At 37.5% G+C, this 27,076-nt stretch overlaps 1 protein-coding gene and 1 long non-coding RNA gene across 2 annotated transcripts; one reads left to right on the forward strand and one right to left on the reverse strand.

Annotated features, from left to right (window-relative positions):
* The first annotated feature begins 1,953 nt into the window (after positions 1–1,953).
* LOC110737131 lies at positions 1,954–6,296 on the forward strand. Its single transcript, XR_002514341.1, has 3 exons — positions 1,954–2,623; positions 3,881–3,942; positions 5,034–6,296. It is a non-coding gene; the product is annotated as an uncharacterized LOC110737131 (long non-coding RNA).
* A 14,295-nt stretch (positions 6,297–20,591) lies between these two features.
* LOC110737132 (protein WAVE-DAMPENED 2-like) lies at positions 20,592–26,838 on the reverse strand. Its single transcript, XM_021917502.1, has 7 exons — positions 26,541–26,838; positions 24,121–24,583; positions 23,182–23,249; positions 22,629–22,710; positions 22,471–22,542; positions 22,244–22,354; positions 20,592–21,274 (listed from the first exon to the last, which is right to left on the reverse strand). The coding sequence occupies exons 2-7, from the start codon at positions 24,577–24,579 to the stop codon at positions 21,005–21,007; spliced, it is 1,062 nt and encodes a 353-aa protein (XP_021773194.1). The 5' UTR covers positions 24,580–24,583; positions 26,541–26,838; the 3' UTR covers positions 20,592–21,004.
* Between the last annotated feature and the right edge of the window lie 238 nt (positions 26,839–27,076).

Raw genomic sequence — 27,076 nt, forward strand, 5'->3', positions numbered from 1 at the left:
ATTACACCAATAAAAAAACTCATTCGACATCTCTGGTTAGAGAAGAATTACAATAGATTGTTTATTACCTTGTGGGTGAAGAAGAGGTTGAGTTTGATTTGTCCACGAAATTCTTGACCTTTGATGACATTGTATGAAGATCTAGGTTACCAGATGTATTTTTTTTATTTTGCTTCCGGCCTCCGTAACTCAGGATCACATATGGATCCATCTTATCTGCGTATTACTCCATCGTTAAACACATAATATAATAATAGCTAATAAGAGTGAAGAACTGCATATCGAATCTCTATGTAAATAAAAGTATAAATTTTATGCATAATCATGGGGTAATTATGATAGAGATCGATAATCACAACTTACTGATTATCACAAATTTTATAATGGTTAATATCACAAGTTTTATTTAATTATAATCCTATATCTAAAGATGATTTTTTAAAAGATAATTTTTAGTTTTTTAAACAAATTAAATCCACATAAATCAATATTCGTTGTTTTTACTTACGTGGCAAAATACTTAAATCTCATTCGTCACTTTTGTTTAGGTGGCATACGAATTTTTTAATTCCAAAATAAAATAGAAATCTAATTTTTAATTGGTCGAAAATATACCTTTGCTTATGTGGCGCGCCGATTGCTCTCCAAAAATGCCTATTTTATTTACATATATTAGATTGCGTTTGAAGCTATCTATCCAATAATTATTGTTTGTTTATTGCCTTAAAAGTTTATTTGTAGATAGGGGTGAAAATGATATGGATAAAAACCGAAAACCGAACCAAACCAAACTGAATTATCAATATAGATTGGATTTTTTTCTATTCGATTCGGTTTAGTTTGAAAAAATAAAAAAAATTTGGATTTCGGTTCGGTTTCGGTTTTGGGTTTGCAAAAACCGAAATCCCAAACTGAAGTATTGGCCCATTAGTAATAAGCCCATACCTTTTCATATGTAAGTATAAAAAAACCGTAATGTTCATTTTTTTCACTCTTTCTTCTTCGCGCCTCTTTCCTCCTTTCTCTCTCCTTCATCTCTCCTCATCTTTTCCTCTTAACTTTAATTTTTGAGTGAAAAATAATGGAATTACCATCATAATCATCATTGATTAATCTCTTCTCATATCATCAATCTATCCTCTCTCATAGTCTCATATTTCGATCTGATTTATATGAAGTTATTGTTGCTGCTGTTGTGAATGACTTTTCTAGGGTTCATTATTTCGGAATTCATTCATACCCAAATTTGAGAAAAGAAAGTTTTCAGAATTCATACCCAAATTTTCTGGGTTATCCTTGTATTTTTTTTTTCTTGATTATCTTTTATATACTTTGTAGTTGTAAATTTTAGTGTTGTAATCAATATAATTTATTAATTATTATTGCTGTGTTGGTGTATTACTTCTTTTTTATTATTTTTTTGTAGATCTATTCATTATAAATTTGGTTGTTTTTTTAAAAATTTATAATTTTTCAACAATCTGGAAAAAAAAATCCGTTGTAATTCGATTTTCAGTTTGGAACTGAATTAGGTTTTTAAATTTCGGTTTGGATTGGTTCGGTTTCAGATCTAGTTCGATTTGGATTCGGTTTGGAAATTCAAAAACAAATTATTTCGGTTTGGGTCAAAATCCAAACCGAATACCGAACTTTCACCCCTATTTGTAGATGATAGCTTTTTATCGAAAAAAGGTTACACAAGAAGACATCACTTATCCAATGCCCGACGTATCTTTTGCTATGCAACTTATTTATAATGTCGAATGTAATAAATTTATTATCTCAATCAAATATTTCAGCAAAAGGTAATAATTTTTTTTTGTATTTACTAAGATATTAATTTATTTAATTATGTAATAACAAAAAATTGATTGATATTTCACATTTTCCTAGAATTAGACATATTATATAGCTGTCAAACACAACATTTATTTTATACTCATATCTAATACTCCATTTGTCTAAGAAACAAAATATTAGAGGTATTTGAAAAAAAAAAAAATTAAAGTGATGTTTTAAAGTAATTTCTTTAATATCAATTATATGAATCAATTTTATTATTACTTTTTAGGCAAAATTCAATAATACTTCGTCTAAAAAATATCCAGGCGGTAATGATTGTATCTGGTATCTGAACCAGTGGCTCACTTTTTCTATAATTTGAAAAGAGTTGGAATAATATTTTATGTAATCCCCCATATTTTTCTTAGTAAATAATAATTATATATTTTTATGTATACGAATATTTTTAATAATTTTATAGATATTCTGGAAAGATTTGACAAAAAAAAAAAAAAAAACGATAACTTATATTCCAATAGCTTAATTACTCACCTTGGGCCCATGACTATCATTCTAATTCTACAAAAAAAAAAAAAAAAAGAGCCCATACCCTCATTTTTAATTAAGTAAAATTCTTTCAAAACCCTCCTATTGCCTTCTCCTTATTACTCCTCCTCTACTGCTTCCCCTTCATTCATGACTCATACACAAAAACAAAAAAAAAAAATCGTTGCTGCCCTACACCGCCACTGCTGCCGACCACCACCACCACCGGCGACCGTTCGCTACTGCCACGGCCGCCTGCCCTCAGCCGAAACCTGCAGCCACCGTCGCCCAGCCGGTTTCCTTCCCCTTCCCCTTCTCTTTCATCTTTCCCTCTTTCTTGTTTAATTTCTTTAAAGTTTCAATCTTTATATGAATTTTTCAATGTTTAATAATTATTATGGTTTGATTATGTTTATGAGTCATGAAAGATTGCAAATTTATGAATTATACTTTATTTGATTTATGAAATAAAATTTCAGATTTGGTTTATGAGGGAATTGGGGGTTTAAACGTTGATTTTTTCATGATTTTTGGGTTTAAAACGTGATGATTAAGTTACTCAATTGTAGTATGTGTAAATTATGTTTAAATTCAATTATCTTGATTATAAATGAAATTTCAGATTTGAATTATGTATATTTTAGGGTTTGAAATCGTGATTTTTCGTAAGTTTTGGGCTTAAGACATGAATAATTGATTTAACTACTTACTTTGTGTTTAAATATAATTCTATCTTTAATTTTTGATGGTTGTAAGTAATTTTCAGATTTCTAGAAAGCTGATTTTGGGTTTAAACTATTCATAGTATATTTTTTTTAGTTCTATTTACACTACTTGGCTATCATAAATAAATTATGTAATGGGTTGTTAAAATAGCATGTTTAAAGTATAGTGATGTCCTTAAATTTTATACATAACCTGAATTTTCATTTGTCTTAGTATCAAAAATAAAACTCCTGATGTTCCTAAGTGTTTGTAAGCCTACTATAACAATAATACAAGTATGGATTGTTGATTTCCAACTACTAATAAAATTAATTTTCAGATTTGAATTATATTTATTTTAAGGTTCAAGTTGTGGAATTTGAAGGTTCAATTGAGTTTTTATGAAACCAATTGAATTCTAATTATATATGTCAAGTTTAGATTGTTGTATTTCTACATTCTACTATTAAACTTAATTTTCAGATTTTAAACTTTGGCTTTAAAGGTTTTAAAGCACGGTTTTATGATGGATTTTTAAGTTCTTAACATACTAACCTACTATATAATGATTTTTTTAAGTAAAAATGTTTATGAGGTTGTTTTATATTCTTAAACTAAATTTCCAGATTATAATCCTTAATTTAAAGTTGTTGGAATTTTATGTTATAAGCTATATTTTCATGATTTTAACATATAGACTTATAGTTGGACTATTGAATTATTAACTTTGACTATTGTGAGTAATTTAAAAGCATTATTTCAATGGTTTAAGGGGTTTTAAAGTAAGTTAGTATTGCTGTAAATTATATTGCTTGGGTATTAATTGAGTTATTGTTGTTTTGTTTAGGAGAGGACTTCGTAGAAGGTGACTTCTAGCCTTAAAGTGGCCAATCAATTTGTGTACTCAAGGTACGTATAAGAATACGAAGAACCTTGATTTTAGGAGCATGCTTAGGGATTTGGAAAAAACCTAGAATCATGCTAGGGAACTTGTGGATTGGTTGAAATTGTTTGGTAATGAGTTGATTATTGATAAATGTGATGATTGGTATAATTTGTGCATGAGAAATTTGCATTGATTTTTCCTTATGAACATTATTTATGCAATAAATTGCAAAGTGAGCTTAGAGGCAAAGATGCAAGGATACTTGGAATGAATCATTTTAATTACTTATTCATTTGTATTGAAATAGAATGAGTAAAGGAAGAATTACAGTCTTATAAGACGAGGTTGAGGATTAAGGTGCCTTATGCACTTAAGGTGTTTATACACCGAGGTAGTTAAAGGATTCAATAATAATTGTTGTTTGTCACTAATAAATTAAGAGTTGAATTGGAAACTTGAATGGTTTGAATAATTGATGTATGATTGGTTGTGTTGTTTTACATTTGAGTCATCACCAAGTTTAAACTGGTAAATCACGTAAAGTGTAAGAAGGATGAGCAATAAAACTCTGGATTTGTGCACATCTAGAGTAATGACAAACAGGGGTTGGGGTTCACGGGGTATTAGCCGTGTACTTTTCAGAGGTCGTCTGACCTACGAGTCTCTTGTTTTCAAATACTTTTAAAATCATAATGAGTTAGATGAGATCTCATACTAGCTATGGCCACGGAGTTGCGCCCGTCTGCCATTGGATGTTTGTTAATGTCATCCGAAAGGAGGCATAGGGTTTTCTTTTATTAATGTTTCGAAATGGGGCATAGGGGGACAACCCGGTCAATTGCTTTATCCAATCAAATTAATGAAATGAACAATGCTATTTAGTGAAAACTTAGTAATGATCGACAATTGAGTCATGTGTCCGAGTCAATGATTATATTGTGTGTGTATAGAATGCTTGTTAGTATCATGCTAAGGCTCTTTACTATATTTCGTAGATTATATGTACACAGCGTTGCTGATTGCGTGCTTTTGTGTGTTTTCTCTCGGTCATGGTCTTCGCCCTTCAATGACCCTGTAATGATCCAATTCTTACACTTGTAATATTGGGGAGCAGACTAATCACAGGTTTTTGCATAAACTGAACTTGCATCAGGGTGATGGGATTTGAGTGGAGCGTTGGTTAATCACTTAGCTTATTTCATTTCATAAATTGATGTTATTTTGACTTTAACTCTACCAGCTTCCTATTTTACTGGGTTTTTAATAAGGGTCGTTATGGTTCCAACTTGTAAGTCTAAATTTGGTTTTGATTATTAGTTTTGAAACTTATATTTTCTTTTAAAACTAAATTAGTTTTTCGCTGTTGATATCTTAAACTAGCCTTAACGTTTGAACACGTGGCAATAGCACGCCAGTAATTCTCTCACAGGTTATTAAAAGTATTTACAGGTTACTACAAGTTATTACAGGTTAATACAGGTTTTAAAGAGAGAATTATTGGGGTGTTACATTTTAGGTAAATGTATGGAAAAATTAAGAACACGAAATAAAAAGAAATACATTTTATGTAAGGATAATGTATAAGATTTGGAACAATATTACAGTTGTATTATACAAATATTAAAATATTTTTTGCCAAAAGGGGAGGGGTTTTGGAGAGAAAAAACGCCACCAGGAAGTGTCATGTGTCATTGCTGGTGTCTGTTTTAGTATTATGTTATTGATTTTTATAATTTTTTACAAATGAGGATATAAACGATTAAAATTATGCATTGACAAACGTGAAAACAAGAAACGTTGCAAGCGACAGAGAAGGAGCGCGTTGTCAGTGGACGAATCATCACTGTCTTCATCATTTTTTTGTATTTGTATTCCTTCAAGGTGTAGTTGTCGAACACAGTTTCTACTGAAGAATCCTCTTGATGATGCTCATGTTGCACTCCTTCTGGTGGCGCATACTGTTGATGGATGAATCCCGTTGATAATCCTAACGTAATTCCCCAGGCGCAATTTCAACTGATAAATGAACCTGATGTAATTCCCCAGCAGAAGTTTCAACTGATAAATGATCTGAAGTAATCTTCCAGGCACAAGTTTAATTAATAAATTATCCTGAAGTAAACCCTCGGGTGCAATTTCAATTGACAAATGTCTTGGTGGTGGTGGTGGTGTACGATTTTTGCAATAGAAATTAAACTCTCTAAATAAATAATAATGTTGCATCCATGAATTTAGCATAGGTATGTTCTTACAACATTTATGCTTTATTTATAAGGTGATTTATTACAACATATTTTTACAAAGTGTCACAAAACCTGATTTTTATAAGGGGTTTCCCACAAATGTTCATCCAAGAATCACTATACAATTGTTCATAGAATTAAGGTTTCCCTAGCTCTTTGAGAATAGATCATTTAATAGGCGATTAGGCGTTACTCTGTTTAGTGTCGTGCTATTTTCTAGTCTCGATAAGTTTCAAGGCATTTTAGAGGACAACATTCGAAGTATATTTCTGCAGAGAATTTTGAGCAGATTAATATGCAGTCACGAAAATGCCAAAACAAAAGTTTTTGTTTAGTTTTTTCTTTCTTTTTTTCAAATGACAAAGTCCAAAATGCTCCAAACCAACTACATGCGTAGTTTTATACCATTTGAAATTTCCCCAACTATTTTTGACAAGTTATGAGACACACACGTAATATAGGATGTACAATATTTTTTTTCTTTTTAATAGATGTAGAGTTTTTTTTTTCTTTTGTAAAGAATAAACGTGGATATGATGATTTCTTTCAAAAAAAAAAAAAACGTGGATATGGTGATCATATGGGTATTAATATTTTTTTTTAAATAAAAAAATGTACGGTAATCTTTCAACAAAGTTAAACATGGTTCCTTTCAATAAAAAAATAAAAAAGTAAACGTGGGTAGTTTATGGGTAGTTTTTTTTTTTTTTTTTAAAAAAAGTAGATAATTATGGTTTGTGGATAGTTTTTTTTTTTTTTTTTTTTTTTTTTTTTATAATCTACTGAAGATCACAAATTTATCCTTTTCAAGAGTTATAAGATTTATATGGTAAATGTGGGTGGATGTGAGCTTTTTTTTTTTTTTTTTTTTTTTTCAAAAAAGTATTTATGTTTTATCATTGAATACGGAGTACATAGCAATGAAATACTGCCTCCGTTTTTTTTTTTTTTTTTTTTAAAGCTAGAGATGGGATTGCGCGGAGTTTTAGGAGGTTCAATAAAATAAGATGTTAGTAGGGTAAATAAGGTTATTATTTTATTGAAAAGTAAAGTGGTGTGAGAGAAAGGTGACCATTGGAGGAGTGAGAAATGATAAAGTAAAAAAGAGTGGGGAGATTAGTGGGTAAAGATATATTATTAAATTGTAAAAGATTTCCAAAAATTGAACTTTAGCTTTAAAAAAAAAAAAAAAAAAAAAAAAAAAAAAAAACCAGATAAAAATAGTAACTCTAGCTTATAAAAAGAATGGAGGGAGTAGTTTTTTTTTTAAATTTTTTTTATGTATAAACAGGTATTGACTTACACTGTAGACCTTTTTTTTTTTTTTTTTTTTTGGTTTGAGGATAACGGATGGCATGCCTTACATTATTAGATTATCCATCAATACATACAGGGAAACCTCACTAGGAGAATGGTTTTCCCAAACCTGTTCACAACAAAACGGCACTATACGGGCTAAATGATAAGCTACACTATTGCCCTCCCGCCTTACATGACACCAAGTGATAGAATTAAAATAACTACTAGATCTAAGTACATCGTCCAGCAAGCTATCCACATCAGTGAGGAAAATGGATCCTTTGCAAAGTCTACTTATCAAAGTTTGATTGTCCGACTCCACAATAATGTTGCTGCAGCCATATCGTCGCGCGAGCTTCATAGCCATATCAATAGCTTTGCACTTAGCTATGATAGGGGTCCAATATGCCTTGGTGCGTCTGGTAGCAGCAAATAAGTCCTCACCCTTCCAGTTTTTCACCATTACTCCGTACCAACCCATCCCTCATTGCACAAGGACGCATCACAATTCAGCTTGATGATCCCTTCCGGAGGAGCAACCCAAGTTTAGGGCTTCGACAACCCTTCGATCTCACAGACCCATAAATTTTCTTCGAAACAAAGATGCATTCGCTCGCAAGACATTGAATAGTATGATCGACATTTTTTATTTTTTTTTAAAAAAAAATCTACTGTAAACCATAAAAGAAATTTTTCATTTGTGAGCAGTTATGAACCTTTTTTTATTTTCCAAAAAATAGTAAATAAGTAATTTTGCAAATTGGAAAAAGACAAATTTATCAACCAAAAGTCCTTTCTCTTTATATAGTACTATAAACTAATACAAGCGCTAATTCAAAATAAATAATTTACATCAAGTATAGGAAAAGAAAAATGGGCTATATATATCCATATATCAAGAAAATACAAAATTTTCAAGTTTTCTTTTATCACAATCTAATATCATATCACTAATAAATAAAGCCGATCTCGTAGCCAAGCCATAAGACAGACACTTGGCGAAAACTAGGTACTATTGTGACACATGATTCTAAGTAAGCGAATTTTGGGTAGATTTTTTAAGATAAAATTGTTGTATAGAATTTTATTGTCGATATACTTCTAATATTTCATATATACAAACTAATCATAACATTTAATAAAAATCTAATAACTCAGTTCTACTTCCATCATAAAATTCGTTTTAAAAAGTTATTTAAAATAAGATCCATTTATAATATATTTAAAATAATAGAGAATTAGTAAAAATAAGTTTTAATCGGTAAAAATACTTTCAGTTTAATAAAAATAATTTAAGTATGATATTGCATATCTAAATATCCTACATTATCAAAAGTGATTATATAACCGTATTTAACATTCAAGCCAAAACATCCGTATATAACCGTGATTATATATATATATATTGTTTCGGGGTTTTCTGATGTCCTGCGGGAGAGTTACAATTTCGGGACTGGATCCGTGCGCCTGTACCTACAAAACAACGGAGACTCCGGGTGGTGGGAGCTCCGCCTCCGACGGTCAAGTTAGTACTTGTTTGAGGAGTAATAAATGCGGAAAAGGTAAAGGTTGGAAGATCTGGTTTCTCTAGGGGAGGAGTGATCAGTGAGTTTAGGTTCTCTAGGTGAGAGTAATTAATTGTCTCATCCTCCTTTAATGAGGATTAATTAGAGTATTTATAACCTTGGGGAAAGTGTCAAATCCTAGGTTTTGGTTAACCTAAGGCTGACTGGGCTTCCCTCGGAATTTGGGCCTAGGTGGCCTGCTTGGCATATGGAGGTCACGTGGCGTGACACAACTGGTCCATGGTGGACAGATCAACGCCTGACACGTGGCAGACTGCTATTAGCCCATGTGGCGGACACATGGCAGGCCCTGATTGGTCCACTTGTCAGATAATGATTGGTAGGGAAAAATCCCCTAATCATTTGCCCCTCACAGGTGGCACGTGACTATTCACATGTCACCTGTGACAGGTGTCGGCCTGTAACAGGCGACGGCCTGCTACAGGTGTCGCCCTATGACGAGCCGAGCATTTTTCCCGCTTATTTTTTTAATTTGGAGGCGACTCTTTGCATTCTCTTTTGCCCTATATAAAGGCATGTTGACCAAGTCTTTTGTTCACATTTGCGAACTTTTTCAAGAGAACTCTCGGACCCCTGAACTTGAGCTCTGACACTTTGCAACTTTTGACCTGCCAGGACGACTGTTTTACTAGGCGCCTACTCGATCAAGATCTTCAGAACTTAAGTTACAGGTAACCGTCTGTTCTTTTATTCTTTTTGCTTTTGCACTTTTTCTTTCTTTTTTGAAAACGAGACCTCAAAAGCATCCGGCACGGCCTAGGTTAGCAATCATCCGGTCACCGGGGACGGCTGAGTCTAGGACTAAGGGTGCCGACTGCCCTGCGGTACTTCAAACTTTGCGCAAGTCCCGGAATCCAACTGTCTTTGTATCTATGCAGGACAGTATGGCAAGAACAAAAAAGACCAAGAGAATAGAAAACTCTGATGGTTCCTCTTTCCGGGTTTCGATTAGTGAAACGTCAGACCAGCCACCTGATACCGCAGGGACCCAAGGCGGCCCTTCTGCCGAGAGCTCTAAGGAGGGAGCTAAGGTAGCCCCTTCCCACTTCACTGTTTACCTGGCCAGTCAGCAGACGGCCCCTGAAGAAGAAGAGGGGTCGGCCCCCTCAGGGAGAGGGGAGGAGTCGGACTCTTCTGATAGTGAGTCTGACTCTAGCTCTTCAAGCCGCCTCTCTATAAGCTCAGAGGAAAGGCATGCTCGCTTGCATGAGGCGAGAACTTCTCATGTTGCTGAAAAGAAGGACGGTTGGTCGGAACCATCCGCCTCTCATAGGGAGTTGAATACTCCTTATTACTGTCATGTACCAAAGGGCCGGATCAAGGCCATGAAAGAACGAATATACACTTTTCTTTCGGACCATACGATGGGTCCGAATTATCAAGTATTTGTGCTGGATGGCGAGGACACCGTCGTCTGGCCCGCAGGATCCAGCTACGGGGACGCCTGTTTTGGCTGCTACGAGGCGGCCATTAAGGCGGGGCTACGATTTCCCCTTCAACCAGTCGTTCAGCAAATCCTCGATGGATACGAGGTGGGGCTTTGGCAGTTAGCCCCTAATTCTTGGTTCAACATCCTTAGCTACGTAGCCGGATGTGAAATGCACGGGGTGGAGCCGAATTTTGAGGCGTTCACCCATATGAATTATCTCAGCCGGACCCCCAAGGCAAGTGGTACCGACTGGTTCCAAATAACGAGCCACAAGGGCTACCTAATGACCAGGGGCAAAGAAAATAAATGGAAGGATTGGAGAAACACCTTCCTCATCATTGCCAGCCCTGATCGTTTGCTGAACAAACGCTATAATAGGTGGAACAAGGATCCGCCTCTTCTAGCAGGCGGTCGCAGCATGCCGCTTGTTCCCCTCAAGGCCAGGGAAGAGATCCTAGACCGAGGGCTTTTTAAAGGAGAGATTAGGGCAAACTCTACTACTGGGGTACGAGAGCAAGTGCCCCTAAACTGCGTCCCAGAGTTTCAATGGCTCTATGACGAGTTTTTCCTGGCCGCTTGCGGCCTTAGCAGTCGGTCCTCCAGAGGTAGCCGGCCTCTTGAATATATGTACCCTTCTTTTTATTTATTTTCGAATTTTTTCAAACTCTTGTGGTTCATACTTGCAGTTGAAGCTATGTACCAAATCTCCGTATCTAAGAAGGCGGTTGCTTTGCTGCGAGCCTCCATCATGCAACAGAAGCGGACCTCTTCTGATTCTCCTGCCAAGGAGACGCCCATAGTGAGTTTCGAGCCTTAGAACTTGTCTTGAAAAACTGCTTATATCAGTGTTGACCACTCATCTTTTTCGCAGGCGGGCACTTCCAAACCCTCCTCCTCCCATCAACCGGACTCGACGGTTCGAAAGACGACTGGTGGGAGTACGCCTGGATCTGCCAGGAAACAATCGGCTGACAAGCAGCCAGTCATCCCACAAAGTGTGGGGAACCCACCACTAGTTCTCAGTCGGCCGCCGAGAGGTATAGACTGGTCTGCTAGACTTAACTTATTTTTTCATCACTTTCTTCACGTTTCTGATGTTTCTCTTTGTTTTTGATGCAGGCGGCCCTCAAGAATCGGACTTGGTCCAAATGGCCAAGTCAATGATTAAGGCCGTCCCTCAAGAAGAGAGGGATGCGGTCAAGGGAGTCGGCACCCTTGACCTAGACGGCATCATGGATCTCCTTTCTGAGGTAGACTTGGAATATTTTTAATTTGGTTACTTTGCATACCGCCTGCTATTCTCAAATCTGACGCCTGTTTTTCCTTTTTCCAGACCATGCTGAGAGTACACGGCCTCCGAAGGCCAATTAGCGCCAAGAATAAAGAGGTAAAGGCTGCTAAAGCTATGGCCGCCTCTGACGTTGATAAGGCAATGTTTCAAATTGCCCAAAATGAAATTTTGACAACTGATATTCTTTATTATCAGGCGCAGGCCACTTCCACTATTCGTACTGGGAGGCAGCCAAAAAGAAGAATAATGAGCTGGAGGCGACGGTCAAGAGTCTCCGAGATGAGCTGAGGCCGCTTAGGCAGAAGATGACCTAGTTCGAGACCATGGAGAAATCCTTGGCTGCTGTCAAAGAGCGCCTGCAACAGTAGGAGAAAAGCCTCACTGATGATCTCTCGACCAAGGTCGAAAAAGAAAAAATGGAGCTAGTCCAAGCCATGATGGACGACTCGGCTCAAATTATGAAGATGACTTGGACGGTTCTCTTCCCAAAAGCTCACTATACCGCCTGGGAGAAAAAATTCAATGCTTGTACTGAAAAGTACAACCAACAAATCATGAGGCAGGTGGTTGAGGATGACAAGGCGGTCGAGTCCAGCTCAGAAGAGGAAGAGGAGGAGGTGGCCCTGCGGCCAATTGAGGTGGATGCATCTAAAGAGGCTGCCCCTGATGCCGAGACAAGTAAGAAGGATGCCTCCCTTGCTGATCAGGCGGCAGTCAATACTGAAACCCTGCCTCAATCTTAAAGCTTTTATTTCTTTAACTTTTCTTCGGCCTATGCGCCGTTTATTCTTGTATCATTTTACCCGGCCAGGGGGCCGGGGTATTGAATATTTTTCCGGTCTTTATGGCCGGCTGTTTATATGAATTCAGCGACCATCTTTAGGTCATCTTTGCTCATTGAATTTTGTTTCATGCTTTATTTTTGCCAAGTGTGAAGGGTCCTTGATATCCGTTTGTATGCCATACCCCTGGACGACTGGTTGTAAGCCAAAATTGGTAAGCCAAAAGTTGCGAACAGGTACAATGTAACGACTGCCTATGCCCCTGGACGACTGGTTGTCTTGGTTCCAGGTTAGGCGATCAGTCGGCCATTTATCCAGTCGGACCCCCAACATATTTTAGGCGATACGTTAGGTTTGTTTAACTTTTTCAAGTTAGAAAGGAACAGGCCGCTTATAACTAGCCCGCCTGTTTGTTAAGATAGGAATAGTTCTTTGGTCCTTGCTTACCAAAAAGCAGTCGACCCACGAACCAGATTTTCAAACATGTTTGGTTTGAAAAGAAATCATCTTAGCAAGGTGAGCGTACGAGAGCTCTGGTTTGTCTTTAGGCAGGCGGACTCGTCATACCTTTTGAATCCTGACTAAATATGAAAGAGTGACTTATGGGCAATCTTTGAGGTTACCCATTCGTCATCTTTCATGCTTGAGTAGTAGAGGCACCAGATGGCGGAGGCCGGCTGGTTCCCTTGATTCACCAATGTTTGTTGGCTATTTACTCAAGAGGTACCGGCTGTACTTATCCCAAGTAATACAAACGGTTATCCGACTCGGATGTTAACTGCTAACGCTTGTTTGGTTTAGTGTTAGAGTATTCCTTGTCTCAAAAACGGCTACGCGGTTGTCCTTGGGGACAGTCATCTAGGTGCTGTGTAATTAGTTTATAGAACAATGTTCCACCCAAAAGGGAGCTTCTCTCTGCAACGAATTTCATCTGAATGGATGCCGCCGGATGCCTGCTATGATGTTGGGATAGGTCGTATTAGATTAAAGATTGGATCAGATGGCTGGGCGCCTAGTTTGATCATTTGACCATAGGCCTTAGGTAATTCATGGCGAATTAAGTTTTAGGAGAGTAGCCGACTGTATGGCTACAGGCGGCGTGCCCCTCTTAATTGAATGTATATTTAAGTGAAATGGAGAGTAGCCGACTGTTCTACCAGTTGGCATGCCCCTCAATTGATATAAAGGTGGAAAGTAGCCGACTGCAACAAGTATGTACTTCCTGCCGCCTGTAGCAGGCATATAGGGACCTAGGATATCCATGCCCCATTTAGCAAACGGTAGTGGGCTATGGATGGCAGTGAGATCAGTAGCCGGACGGTGAATTAATTTGCCAAACCTTTGACACTTGTCACATTTTTTCACCATCTCCATGGCGTCTGCTTCTAAGGTAGGCCAAAAGTAAACCTGCCGCCTTGCTCGTTGAGCAAGCGACCTGCCGCCTACATGAGAGTCGCAGTATCCAGAGTGCAGATCTTCTAAGACATCTCGTCCTTTTTCTAGGGTAACACATTTCAAGAAGGGTTGAAGGTACCCTTTCTTGAAGAGTTTCCCTTTTCTTATCTCAAAACTGGACGCTCGCTTTTTCAGTAAGGCCGCCTGGTAATGATCATCCGGCAAGGTGTCGTCTGTTAAGTATGCCCTAATTGGGTCCATCCAGGTTGAGCTTCGATCTAAGATTCCAATAGGATCTTCTTCAATACTTCTCTTCTCCATAACTTCCCAGAAGACAGTTCTTGGAGTATCACAGGAGGCCGAGGAGGCCAACTTTGACAGAGCATCCGCCTGGTTATTCTCAGATCTGGGCACCTGAGTCAGATGAAACTCTTCAAGGGACCCGACTGCTTGTCGTTCCGCCTGTAAATATTTAATCATGGCCGGATGGGTTGCTTTGTATTCGCCATTATACTGGCTCACTATCAATTGTGAGTCAGAGCAGGCGTCTATTCTTCTTGCCCCAGCCGCCTTGCACATGCGGATACCGGCTAGTAAAGCTTCATACCCTGCCTCATTGTTCGAGGCTTGGAAGTTAAAACGTAGAGCATACTCATACCTGTCGCCTTCTGGCGACTGACATATGACGCCTGCTCCACAACCATTTGAGGTGGAGCTCCCGTCCACATAGACCTTCCAGACTTGGTCTGGAATTTGAAAATCATAGGGCCGAGTCATTTCTACAATAAAATTAGCAAATGCTTGCCCTTTTACTGCTTTTCTTGGCTCGAATGTGATTTCAAGGCTCTGAATCTCTATCGCCCATTTGATCATCCGGCCTGACGACTCCATAGTTGTCAGTGGCCGCTTGATTGGCTGATCTGCGTATATGACGACTGAATGTGCCAAAAAATAAGGCTTCAATTTTCTAAAGGCCATGAAGAGAGCAAGACCGAATTTTTCCACTAAGGGGTACCTCAACTCAGCATTTTTCAACACATGGCTGACAAAGTAGACCGACAGATGGAAGCCGTCTCTTTCAGCAAGGAGGACGACACTTAGAGCATGGTCAGAGACTGCGAGATACATGTAGAGCAATTCTTTAGGCAAGGGACTGACCAGCCTTGGCAAGGAATGCAGATGAACTTTCAATTTTTGGAAGGCTGCCTCAGCATCCGACCCCCATTCAAACCTTGCCTTCTTCTTTATTGCCTGGAAAAAGTAAAGGCACTTGTCGCCTGACCGGCTGAGAAATCTTCTAAGAGAAGCCAGACAACCTGTTAACTTCTGTACCTCTTGGACGGTGCGAGGCGACTGCATGTCAATGACCGCCTGCACTTTCGCAGGGTTCGCCTCTATACCTCTTTGATTAATGAGGAATCCGAGAAACTTTCCAGACTCAACCCCAAAAACACACTTCTTGGGATTGAGCATGACATGGTGCCACCTGAATGTAGTGAATGTTTCTCGGAGGTCAGGCAAATGGTCCGTCTGCAGCTTGGACTTTACAATCATATCATCTATGTATGCCTCGACATTCCTTCCAATTTGGTCAAAGAAGACCGTGTTTATCATTCTTTGGAAGGTGACCGGGGCGTTCTTCAAACCAAACGGCATGACCGTGTAACAATACAGCCCTTGATCAGTGACGAAGGTCGTCTTCTCCTGATCTTTCTTCCACAAAGGAATCTGATGGAAGCCCGAGTAGGCGTCCATGAAGCTCATTAAAGCATGGCCGGCTGTTGAGTCGACCAGACTGTCAATTTTAGGCAAAGGATAGCTATCTTTAGGGCACGCCTTGTTCAAATCTGCATAGTCCACACACATTCGTCAGGTACCATTCGACTTCTTTACTAGTACCACATTTGCAACCCATTCCGGCAAATAAAATTGCCGAATGAACCCTGCATCAAGCAGCTTTTTAACCTCGGCAGCATCCGCCTGACTTCTTTCTTCACTATGATTCCGCTTCTTTTGCCTGACCGGCTTCTTTTTCGGATCCACGGCCAATTTATGTACAGCCAGGTCTGGGCTGATGCCTGGCATTTCATGAACTTCGAATGCAAAATATCTTTGAATTCTTTCAACAGTTGGTGAAAATCTTCACCTAAAACTTCAAGACCAGTCGTCCCAACCTTGACTGTTCGGTCAGGACGTGAGTCGTCCAAGACAACATTCGTGTGTTCGCCAGCCGGCTGAGGGCGGAATTCGTCCGACCCTCCTCTGCCAGTGATTGCTATCTTTTTTCTTTTCTCTCGGCCCCCAATTGGGTAGCCTTTCTTTTCTTGCCGCCTGCCACTTGAGCAGGCGCATCCTCCTTGATGAGTTCAAGGTCAGTTCTTTCACCACTTGGGCCAGCAGCCGCCACATTGGGTTTGATATCCGAGAGGTAACACTCTCGTGCCATCTTTTGATCTCCCCTTAGGGAGCCGACTGTTCCATCATCCCTCTCAAATTTTAGCAGCATAAGAGAGGGTATAATGACAGCTTTAGAGTTGTTCAGGGTGGGTCGTCCCAATATCATATTGTAGGCCGACAGTTCTTCAACTACCAAGAACCGAACCACCATGCGACGACCCTCCCCTTTCTCACCCAGGAGGATGGGCAGATCCACTCGTCCCACTGGGTGTACGACACTTCCTCCAAACCCCACTAAAACCGGGTCTATGCAATCAGTTTTGTACTTGAGCTTTGCCAAGCACTTGTTGCTGATGAGATCAGAAGAACTACCAGTATCTATGAGGATCCGGCCAACTCTTTGGTTGGCCACCTTACATTCAATGACAATGGGGTCATCATGCGACCCCTTAACACCTCCCAGATCCTCTTCTATGATGACAATTTCTGGCAATGAACTCTTGGCGGTCCGTCTTTGGTGAACGGAATTAACATCTAGCCGCCTGATATTGTCTTTGTTGCCCCTTAAAGTGGGGCCGCCTCCTGAGAAGCCGCCGGCTATAGTGTAGACAACTGCGTCATCAGTATCAGAACTGTCGGCCGGCCGGTGATTCCTCTTGGCCGACTGCTTGTTCTTTGGGAGAGCATTCCCCTTGGACTTCTTGACATAGGAGTCAAGGTCGCCTTTTTCAGTCAGGCGGTCCAGGTAGCGCATGAGGCTAATACATTCATTGGTTTCATGACCAACATCTTCATGAAAATGACAGAATTTATCCTGGTTCCGATTGCTTACAGAACCCTTCATGGGGGCCGGCTTCTCGATTGAATTCGGCTCTTGGTTACTTTGAGGATAGCTTGGCTATCCTTGTTGAACGCATACTTAGGAGAGTATGGTTTGAATTCTTTCTTCTTTTTCTAGGCCGGCTGTCCAGATGTGTCGGCCGCCCAGACTTCTTTCCTCTTTTTCTCATCTTTATTTGTCGACTGCTTTTGTCGGCTTTCTTTTTTTTTCGCAGATCTCCTTTCATCCGACTGTTTTCCAGTGTTACAGAGATCAGTCGCCTGTATATAGGCTTCAGCTTCAATCAATGCTTCCTGGAGAGTCGCAACCCTCTTTCGGACCAAATCGAACTTGAAGGTCGACCCATCCTTGAGACCTCTGAAAAAGTCAGTGTAGGCTACCTCATTCGGCAACCCTTGTATTTGAATCCTCATCAAGTTAAACCGCCTGATGTAGGAACGGAGTCCCTCCTTCTCACCCTGCTGAATGGTCCCTAAGTCAAGGGTCGTCTTCTTAGCAGGGATGTTCATAGCAAAATTGGAGGTGAACAAATAGGCAAGTGTTTTGAAGTTATTCACACAACCAGTCGGCAGGTTGTCGAACTATTGTTGTGCAATTCCCTTGAGAGTGGCTGGGAAGAACTTGCACCAAGTGGGATCATCCAACCCTTGGAGGTACATTAGGTTGGTGAACGCCATTAAATGATCTTATGGATTAGTGGTGCCATCATAGGCGCCTACTAAGACATTCTTCACCTTGGCCGGCTGGGCGGCCTCAATAATTTTTTTGGAGAAGGCGGACGGCTGTTCTCCAAGTCTGAGCAACCGTAGTTGCCAGTCCAATGGTTGGACATTTCTGGCCGCCTTCCCTCCAAACAAAGGAGGCTGCAAGAAGTATTGTTGTTGCGGTACGTATGGTACATTCGGTACCGACTGATTGTTATGAGTTCCGGACCGACGGGAGGTACCGCCTGTCTGACTCTCATAATTTGATTGAGTATACCTCATGGAAGTATTATGCAAACTATCTTGAAAATCTGAAGTAGGGGCCGACTTTGACAGTCGGTCATTCTTCTTCTGCTCTAGCAACAGTCGAGCATCTGAATAAGTTTTCTTTGACCCATCCGCTTGTACATGACGAATGGGCTTTCTCTTCCCTGGTGAGGGAAAGCGATACTTTGTTAAGTCAATCACAGGCGGCTCCCACTTCCAGACTGAGAAGGTTTTCTAGCCGACTGCTCTTTGGAGGGAGCAGTTGTCTTCTTATTAATCAAATCTTGGATCTCTCCCTTGAACCCCCTCATGAAAGTCATGAGTTCGTTCCCTGTAATGGGAGCGGATCCTTCAGCCGCCTGTTGTTTCTCAGGCGGTGGGTCGGCTGGATTGTTGGGTCCATCTTGGTAATCTACACGTTCTTTCCTTTCGGTGTGACGGGTGCGTCGGGCCCTTAGGGTCCCATCTGAGGCCGTGTGTGCTTCAAGCTCGACCTCATTTTCAGTATCTTGGTCTGAGTAGTAGACTTGAGGGTCGTCCATTGGACGCCTCTCTTCTGGATTCGGTACAGGCTGTGACTCCATCTCGAAAGTACTCTCCCCACAGACGGCGCCAAAATGTTTCGGGGTTTTCTGATGTCTTGCGGGAGAGTTACAATTCCGGGACTGGATCCGTGCGCCTGTACCTACAAAACAACGGAGACTCCGGGTGGTGGGAGCTCCGCCTCCGACGATCAAGTTAGTACTTGTTTGAGGAGTAATAAATGCGGAAAAGGTAAAGGTTGGGAGATCTGGTTTCTCTAGGGGAGGAGTGATCAGTGAGTTTAGGTTCCCTAGGTGAGAGTAATTAATTGTCTCATCCTCCTTTAATGAGGATTAATTAGAGTATTTATAACCTTGGGGAAAGTGTCAAATCCTAGGTTTTGGTTAACCTAGGGCTGACTGGGCTTCCCTCGGAATTTGGGCTTAGGTGGCCTGCTTGGCATATGGAGGTCACGTGGCGTGACACAACTGGTCCATGGTGGACAGATCAACGCCTGACACGTGGCAGACTGCTATTAGCCCATGTGGCGGACACATGGCAGGCCCTGATTGGTACACTTGTCAGATAATGATTGGTAGGGAAAAATCCCCTAATCATATATAAAGGGGAGTTTTTTCCCAAGATTTTAGAGAGCCACGTAGGATTTTAATTTTTTAAAAAGTATTAGAGCGCCATGTAGGTTTAGTATTTTTAGAGTGTTACGTATAGGATTATGCCACGTAGGATAATTATTTTAAAGCGCCACGTAGGATTAAAGGTTTAAATTTATTATAAAAATAAAATATTATCTTTTAAAATTGAAAATTTATCTAAGAGAAAAGAAATAATTTATTTTATTTCGTATATATACAAAAATACTATAACATAAAAAATGAAATTCAGCTTTAAAAAAAATAAAAAATGAAATTCACGTTCTATTGATTTTTTTTTAAAAAAAAAAATTGGATTAGATAATAAAATAATGAAATATGAGAAGCGATTATAATAAAATATTCTTTTAAAAAAATATTAATAAAAAAAATATGAAATCACGTTCAATTATAAAAAAAAATATCAGTTTTGAATTAGATACAAAAAATAAGAAAAAATCATTGAAACTAAAAATATATTCTTTCTCTTTTTCCAGCGAATAAAAAATGTTCATCATTTATCATTTATTCGGCTAAAAGATTAAGTTCTACGTTAATAAAATTTATCATATATAATAAACTTTACAACCACCCAAATAAACGTAAAAGTTTTGCAGGCATAGAAGCATATTTTAGAATTTGAACACCATGAAATTCTTGAATGCGATGAAGAGTGTGAACCTTAATTAAGATTAAAAAAAAAATTATGTATTTATATTTTGTTATTTCGATTAAATATTAAATGTTAAGTTTAACTATGAATAAAACCCGTACATCGCACGGGTTTAAATCTAGTAATCACTGATTTTAGAGTGTATATATATACTTTCTTCGTAAAAAAAATAAAAAAATAAATAAAATGAAATGAAACAAAGAATTGTAATTCTAGAAAAAAATTTAGTTAGATTTTACGAAAATAGTACAACATTTATAGATTTGAGAAGAGGTTAGAAGTTTAAAACAAGTTACAATGGAATGTCATTAGCTGATTCGGCCACGGTAACCTAATTTTTGTAGCAGAAGCTGTCCATGATATTAATGAAAATGCCTTTCAGTTTAAGATTTTCCCTTGTGAGACTGAGAAGGCTTCTTATTCTGAACCAAAAGAGGTAAAATCACATGTAACTTCGAATATACGGAATGAATATTGAGCTTACATAAGCATCATAAAGTAAAATTACACAACTTCAGTCAGAAAATCTGATGACAATGCCAACAGAATTAATGATTGCATAGAGTATTATACGTAAAATCAAGGACGGGATATTAATGCAGAACATGAAAGTACAAGGCAAAAAAGGCATACCAAAACAATAATTCTGTGTTAACAGATAGTTAGATCACATCCCCATTAATCCCACAATCAAACAAGTGAAAAATACAAGGACTTAATGACTTTTTAATGGTATACATTATGTACTAATATAAGTTACAGAGATATACAACACATGTCACACAAGAAAAAAGAAACACGGGAAACAAGTCAGTTGAAAAATAATCAAGGTTGAGAGAAAAGGAAAGGAATTTCTTTTCCCTGGTGAAGGTGTTTTCTTTTCCATCTTTCCCTTTCCGGTACCTATTCTTCAGGAAAAGAGCAAAAAAAAGGAATAAAAACGCTAAAAAGCCAAGAAATTCCAAAATCTCGACCCACACGATACCACAAGTAAGCCTACTGATCATTAAGAATGAACAGCAATATCCGGGCTGTTCTTCTCTGTAATTTTAGCAGGAGTGTTTTTGGTGGTCTCCTTCACTTGCTTCAACCGACTCTTAACTAGCGGATCCTTCTTCTTAGGAGTAGAGTTATTTGGGGAAGAGCTTTCTCTCAGGTTTCCTAGGCTGCGCCTTGATGCTCGTACATTATTCTTATCCTCAGATGGGGAGCTGATTGCATCACTGCAGCTCTTTCGGCGTCCAAATTTAGGTGACACAGCACGAGTTGTAGGAAGCTAGGATACCAATTGAAGATGCAAGTTAGTTAGTTGTACCCTCAAAAACTTTTGTACATTAACTCTGAAAATCAACTGTGTTATAGAAAGGCATGCATCTTGGTTTACTGTTTTTCAGCGGGGAGAAAGAAAAATAGAAAGGAGATCCTGCCATATGTTCCACTAACAACAATTTATTTACTGCCTAAAGATCAGATCTATAACCCTAAAGATGAAAAGAGAAGTTGGAGAGGTTTCTCTAACATCAAAGAGAAAAAAATTCCAAGGACAAATAACTTTGATTAGTATCTAAACACACCAATAAAAGATCAATGAAACAAAGGGCTGAATCAACAGATCAACAGTAATACAGAATTTAGCTTAGTTCCTAAATACAATCTCACATGTGATTGCATTTCAAAATCGAAAACCTTTCACTACTTGTACTTCTCAGAATACAGTTGATTTTCTTTTTTGTATCTTTGGTGCTAGGAATGTAGAATATACTAGGGTGCTAAGGCCATAATTAAACCAGAATATTCCACGAAATCGACATTGTAGAAAAATACAGGCCAAAACTTGTGATTCTAATTTGGACGGTCAAAGTCAAGACAATTCTTGATGCCATGATCAATATAAATGAAGAATTGCATTTCTCAATGCAACAAAAGGTTGAGATTATAAGTGAAGCGAAAGAATTAAAGCTAGTAGTGGACACAAAAAATTGAAGCCGAGGCATAAACACCCTAAATGCCAATTTCCTACTTCACAGTATGGCCCAGCCAATGAAGCATGAGAAATACAGACTTCAGACGATTTAGTGACAACAATGAAACACAACAAAAAAAAAATTCAAAATAAAATTAATTGGAGGACCCAGACCCAGCTGCACCATTGAACACAAAATAAAACAAGATTGCAGCTGAACCATCTAGCCTAGACTTGGATTCTAAGATATGATGAAAAAAAAATATATATATTGACATGTACCTTCTTAAGCTCTTTCTTAGGTGGAGGCTTCTCATAGTAGAAATTGGGAACTGGATTAGCCCTGAACATCATGTTCTTCCTAAGTTGCTTTATAGCTGCTTCTTCATCCTCCTGAATTTGACAGTAAACAAAAAACAAAATATTGACACACGGTTAATAATCCGTATCTACTATCTAGCCAGCTTAACACAACTCTTTAAACTTCATATAGGTAAATGGGAGTTTACCTTAGTCCTAGCTTCATACTCTCGTTTCTCTGCTTCTAAAGCTTTGCGTTTCTCCTCCAGTTTTGCATAGTACTAGAAAGGAGAAATCAAAATAACTGAGAAATATTTCTAAACCATAAAATTTTAATCAAATCAGATCTCAGTATCATCAAAAGTACCTCTTTTCGTTTCTCCAAACGATCAGTACAGGTGAATGTAGGAGCTACACCGACAGTAGTTCTGGATCTTGTAGTCCGTGCTCTATTAAAGGTTGGTCAAGGACTAGCAACAAAGTGAACAATTTCAAACTATAACAAGAAGACTACTTTTGAGACTCTCTCCTGAAGTAAAAGCCTACATAAGAATAGAAACTTCTTAATTTCTTATAGCCATATACTTAACATTCAGTCCCAAGAACAACTCCAAATGGGTCTTATTTGACTTTGTAAACTCAGCAAAAATAACTTGCTCTTTGACTAGATGACAGAAACTGAATAAAAAGGCAATTGCAACAAATGCAGAAGCATTGATGTTGCGGTAATAAGCTTTAAAATTCTAGATGGGGTCCAATTGGGAAAAAAAAAAAAAAAAAAAAAAAAAAACATGGAACAAGTTGACACAAATAAGATACTACAATCACAACCAATCCTCTCATGAGGTTCAACCGAGAAAGGACTTGAAACAGCTGGATAAATCTACAAAGATAACTGATTTAGTTAAAAGAAAGGATACGAAGATGCCACAGACCAATTGTCATCGTCATCTGCAAAAGACCTCCTTGCTACAAATGGGGTAGTCGGCTGCAAGATAAGCATCAACATTGCAACTGTAAGCAGGTTTCTAAAGTTGCAAAATGATCAAGTGCAATTTCACAAAATTTGGAAACGAAAATGAACAATGTACAAAATTTGGAAACTTGCATAATGAGCCTCTGACTAATCAATATACATCATAATCTGGTAACACTGACCCGCCCCAAAACCCTATCAAAAACTAACGTGACCCAAAACCCAGCATAAGGAAAGCCCAATCTACAATCTAGAAAGCCCATAAATAACGAAAAGTCACTTAAAAATGCACTTTGAGCCTGCACATTAACTTGTTCAGCTAGACCAACCAAAACCCAACCCAGCTAGCAGATAACAACGTAGATTTTTCTTTTAACTGAAACCTACCCGAACCAAACCAGCAAAAGTTCACTAATAGTTGGTAACAAAAAACATTTCAATTCCTTAATTCAATTCAAAACCTTTCAGGCTATATTCAACTAGCTGGAGGCTGAACTAGAACATTCAAGATGAAGCTGCCCCAACAGTATCGAAAGTTGATAATGCAGATGTGAAGTAACCTGGGCAAATATATAAAAATGTTCTACTATGTCACCATCATAACACTAACAACATGAACAGACTTCTTTATTGAGAAGCTTTCAGAGGGTGAAAAGAAGACTCCCTAATTTCTCCTCACCGATTCTAAAGTCTTGCTGCAAAAGGACATAACCAATCAAGGTGACAAGTTTGCAAATTATTATCTGATATAGAGCACGTGAGCAGCAGGACAGATTTATATAAATTTCTACTTCGACAAGATTAAATGATGAGTTGAGAAAAGCTCTACGAGAAATTTTTAAATAGATGATACCACCACTTAGCACTGAATTCCATTAGTCACCTGTGATTTTCGGGAAGAGCTAGGAGACTTTGGATTGCTTGGCGATGGAGAAACAGGAGTTTCAGCTGCTTTAGGACTCTCCCACACTTGTTTGTCAACTCTAACATTAGTAGGTTTCTGAGGAGTGTTCATCTTTAAGTTTCCAGCAGCTGTTGTTCCAGATGTGGCTTTATCGGGGGAGCTCATCTTCTGATCCTCAGCTATAGGAGACTTGATATCAAGCTTTTCAGTATCGAAATTGATGCTCTTGATGGCCAAAACCTCTTGATTTTCACAGCTGTTTTCAGCACGTGGGACCTCTGAGGTGCATTCCTTCACTTCACAATCCTTTAGTTCAATGTTTCCTTCAGGTGCTTTAGGATTTGCCTCCTGATCTGAATCAACAGAGACTTTTGGCTTTACCTTGGCAAAAGAGGACTTATTTTGCTCTATGCGTACACCTGTAACCTCTCTTCCCATTACACTGCACATTACACAATCAGAAAATTGTTACTGTTATATCTCCCGGTAAGAATGAGTATAATATTGGTAGCAGATTAGTAGAAACGTCACCACCAAATTATCATTGAATTTATCTAGTTCACTAGTATATTAACGAAAAAGTGTACAATACGTTGACCATTTTTATTTGTATAGGAACATATACTTAATGATAAATCACAAAGAAACAGAGATGCGAAAGCACATCCACGCACATCTTGAGCATCTTCCTATACTAGTAACTAACATAAGCGGAGTTACTCAGAATTCATCAATCCATTTTTTTCATCAATTAAGTCATGGTATACAAATACATTTAAAGAATGCTATTAGCAATGTCCCAAGTAAAGATCTCAGAAGAAATATCAACAATACAACTAAGCTTCTGCTCATAGTAACACACACATGTTAGATTTAAAATTTCTAAACACAACACACCATTCTCAAAATCAAATGCTCCCAAAATATCCTTGTCAATAACCCTCATAGCCTTCCTTTCTATATCCAATGATACACTTTCGTTGTAATTTTTCTAATGTATTATGGGAAGGGGCGAAGGGGAAATGAGATGGATATGAAATTAGAATTAGGTGTTTTGGGTTTATAACAAACAGTAAAAATCCAACGTTTAGCAACCAATTATTGGATGATCCACTGGTCGGGATTATGAATGTCGTGGTGGTGACTTTAGCCCACATAAATATATTTTTGCATTTTGCAAAATTATTGTTCAACAAACATATGGTAAAAACATACAAGTATTACTTTCTGTTTACCTAAAATTCATATTCTCAACCCCTTCACCTCCCTTTTCTCGCCAAACAGAATTTTTTATACTGTATTAAAAAAGAAGTATGAAATCTTCAAGTGCCATCATTTTTTTATTTTTTTTTTCTCGACGTGAATGCCATCAATTTCATTCAACAGTAATCATTCATTTTTAAAAAAAGTATGAAAGAATCGTTCCGGAATTCTATTAGGGTTTTACTTGGTCTAATTTGACTTTGAAAGGTAAAAAAAAATGTTTTAAAAAAATAAAAGGATAAGATTAATAGAAAATTAGACATCATAAACAGGAAAATTAGACATCATAAACAGGAAAGTTAGCACAATCTAATTAGCAATTAGATCAAACACAAAATCATCATAAACTTTAAAAAAAATTAAGCATTAGAAAAGAAATTAAATTATCCATGCCAAAAAAATACAAACAAATTATTTATGCCAAAACAAACAAATAAAACAAACAAAAATTGCCAACTCAATTATTTTAGGCAGACAATGAGAGGTTTTATTAGGACCCAATGAAAAATCTAACTCAATCCTTAAAAATTTAATAATATTATAAAAAAAAAAATCTGACAATAAAAAGGGGGAAAATGAAAATCCTTTAAAAAGATAAATGCATGAATATTCCATATATTTGTACCCTCTTCCCCTGCTTTCCCAGAATCACCACCTTTAATTTTAAATAAAATTAAAACATATACATCACCCAGATAATTTTGTACAAGAAAAACATGGTAAAAAGAATATAAATCCTAAAAAAATTCCCAGAAAAAACAAATATTTAAAAATAAAAAATTAAAATTAAAATTACAAAAAAAAAAAGAAAAAGAAGAGAGAGAGAGAAATTTTGAGCTTAAATTCTCATATTACATAACATTAATCTTCAAATTAATGGGAAAAAAAAAAGGGCAAATCAGAGCTTGAAAATATTACTCGTATTAATTTTTTTTTTATATAAAATAGAAAGAGAAAATTAGAAAATTCCAAGTAATGTAGAAGAGAAAGACAAAAACTTTATTACACCCAGAAAATTAAAAGATAAATCATGATAGATCAAGCAGCATTGCAAACAAAAACAAACAAAAATAAAATTATTAACAAAAACAAAAATGAAGAAAATAATAAATGAGAGAAGAGAAATTTGAACTTACGCTTTGGAGCTCGGATCTGAGAAAGATCTCGAACCTCAAGCTTAATTTTTTTTGGTTTAAACTTGTTTTCTCCTGTTTCTCTCTCTTGCTCAAATGAAAAAGAACCCAATAAATTGGTGAAAATATTTGATTTTTTTTTTTTGGGGTAAAAAGGAGTATTTTTCTGAGAGTGGTGGGATTTTGGAGGAGAGAGAAAGAAGAGAGAGAAAAAGGCTTAAACCTGTGGTTTGTCGTGCCGTTGTTTATTTATAGTCAATTCTTATTCTTTTTCTTTCTTTGTTTTTTTTTTTTAAGAATTTAACGCCGTTATCTAACTCCATTTTGTAAAAGTCTGTTAAACCCTCTTTATTTTTGGCCCTATTTTTAAAAAATTGTTTTCATACAACAATTGATATTTATTAATTTTATGCAGGCCTTTTACTTCAAAAAAAAAAAAAAGGGATCCATCTTCTTCTTGTCAAAAAAAAAAAAAAAAAAAAAAAAAACATCTTCTTACATAATGCTAAGAAATTTAAGTTTATGTGACATGGTATGAA

The sequence above is a fragment of the Chenopodium quinoa genome, unplaced genomic scaffold (assembly GCF_001683475.1).
Source record: "Chenopodium quinoa cultivar QQ74 unplaced genomic scaffold, ASM168347v1, whole genome shotgun sequence".
In the NCBI taxonomy this organism is placed as follows: domain Eukaryota; kingdom Viridiplantae; phylum Streptophyta; class Magnoliopsida; order Caryophyllales; family Amaranthaceae; genus Chenopodium; species Chenopodium quinoa.

What these genes read in the sequence shown, in the direction of transcription:
- LOC110737132 (XM_021917502.1), bottom strand. Translation starts at nt 24,579, where the DNA reads ATGGGAAGAGAGGTTACAGGTGTACGCATAGAGCAAAATAAGTCCTCT. An exon ending in AGTATGAAGCTAGGACTAAG is followed by an intron (nt 22,355 to 22,470) that starts GTAAACTCCCAT and finishes TGTCAAATTCAG; the next exon opens with GAGGATGAAGAAGCAGCTAT. An exon ending in CTAAGAAAGAGCTTAAGAAG is followed by an intron (nt 21,275 to 22,243) that starts GTACATGTCAAT and finishes TTGGTATCCTAG; the next exon opens with CTTCCTACAACTCGTGCTGT.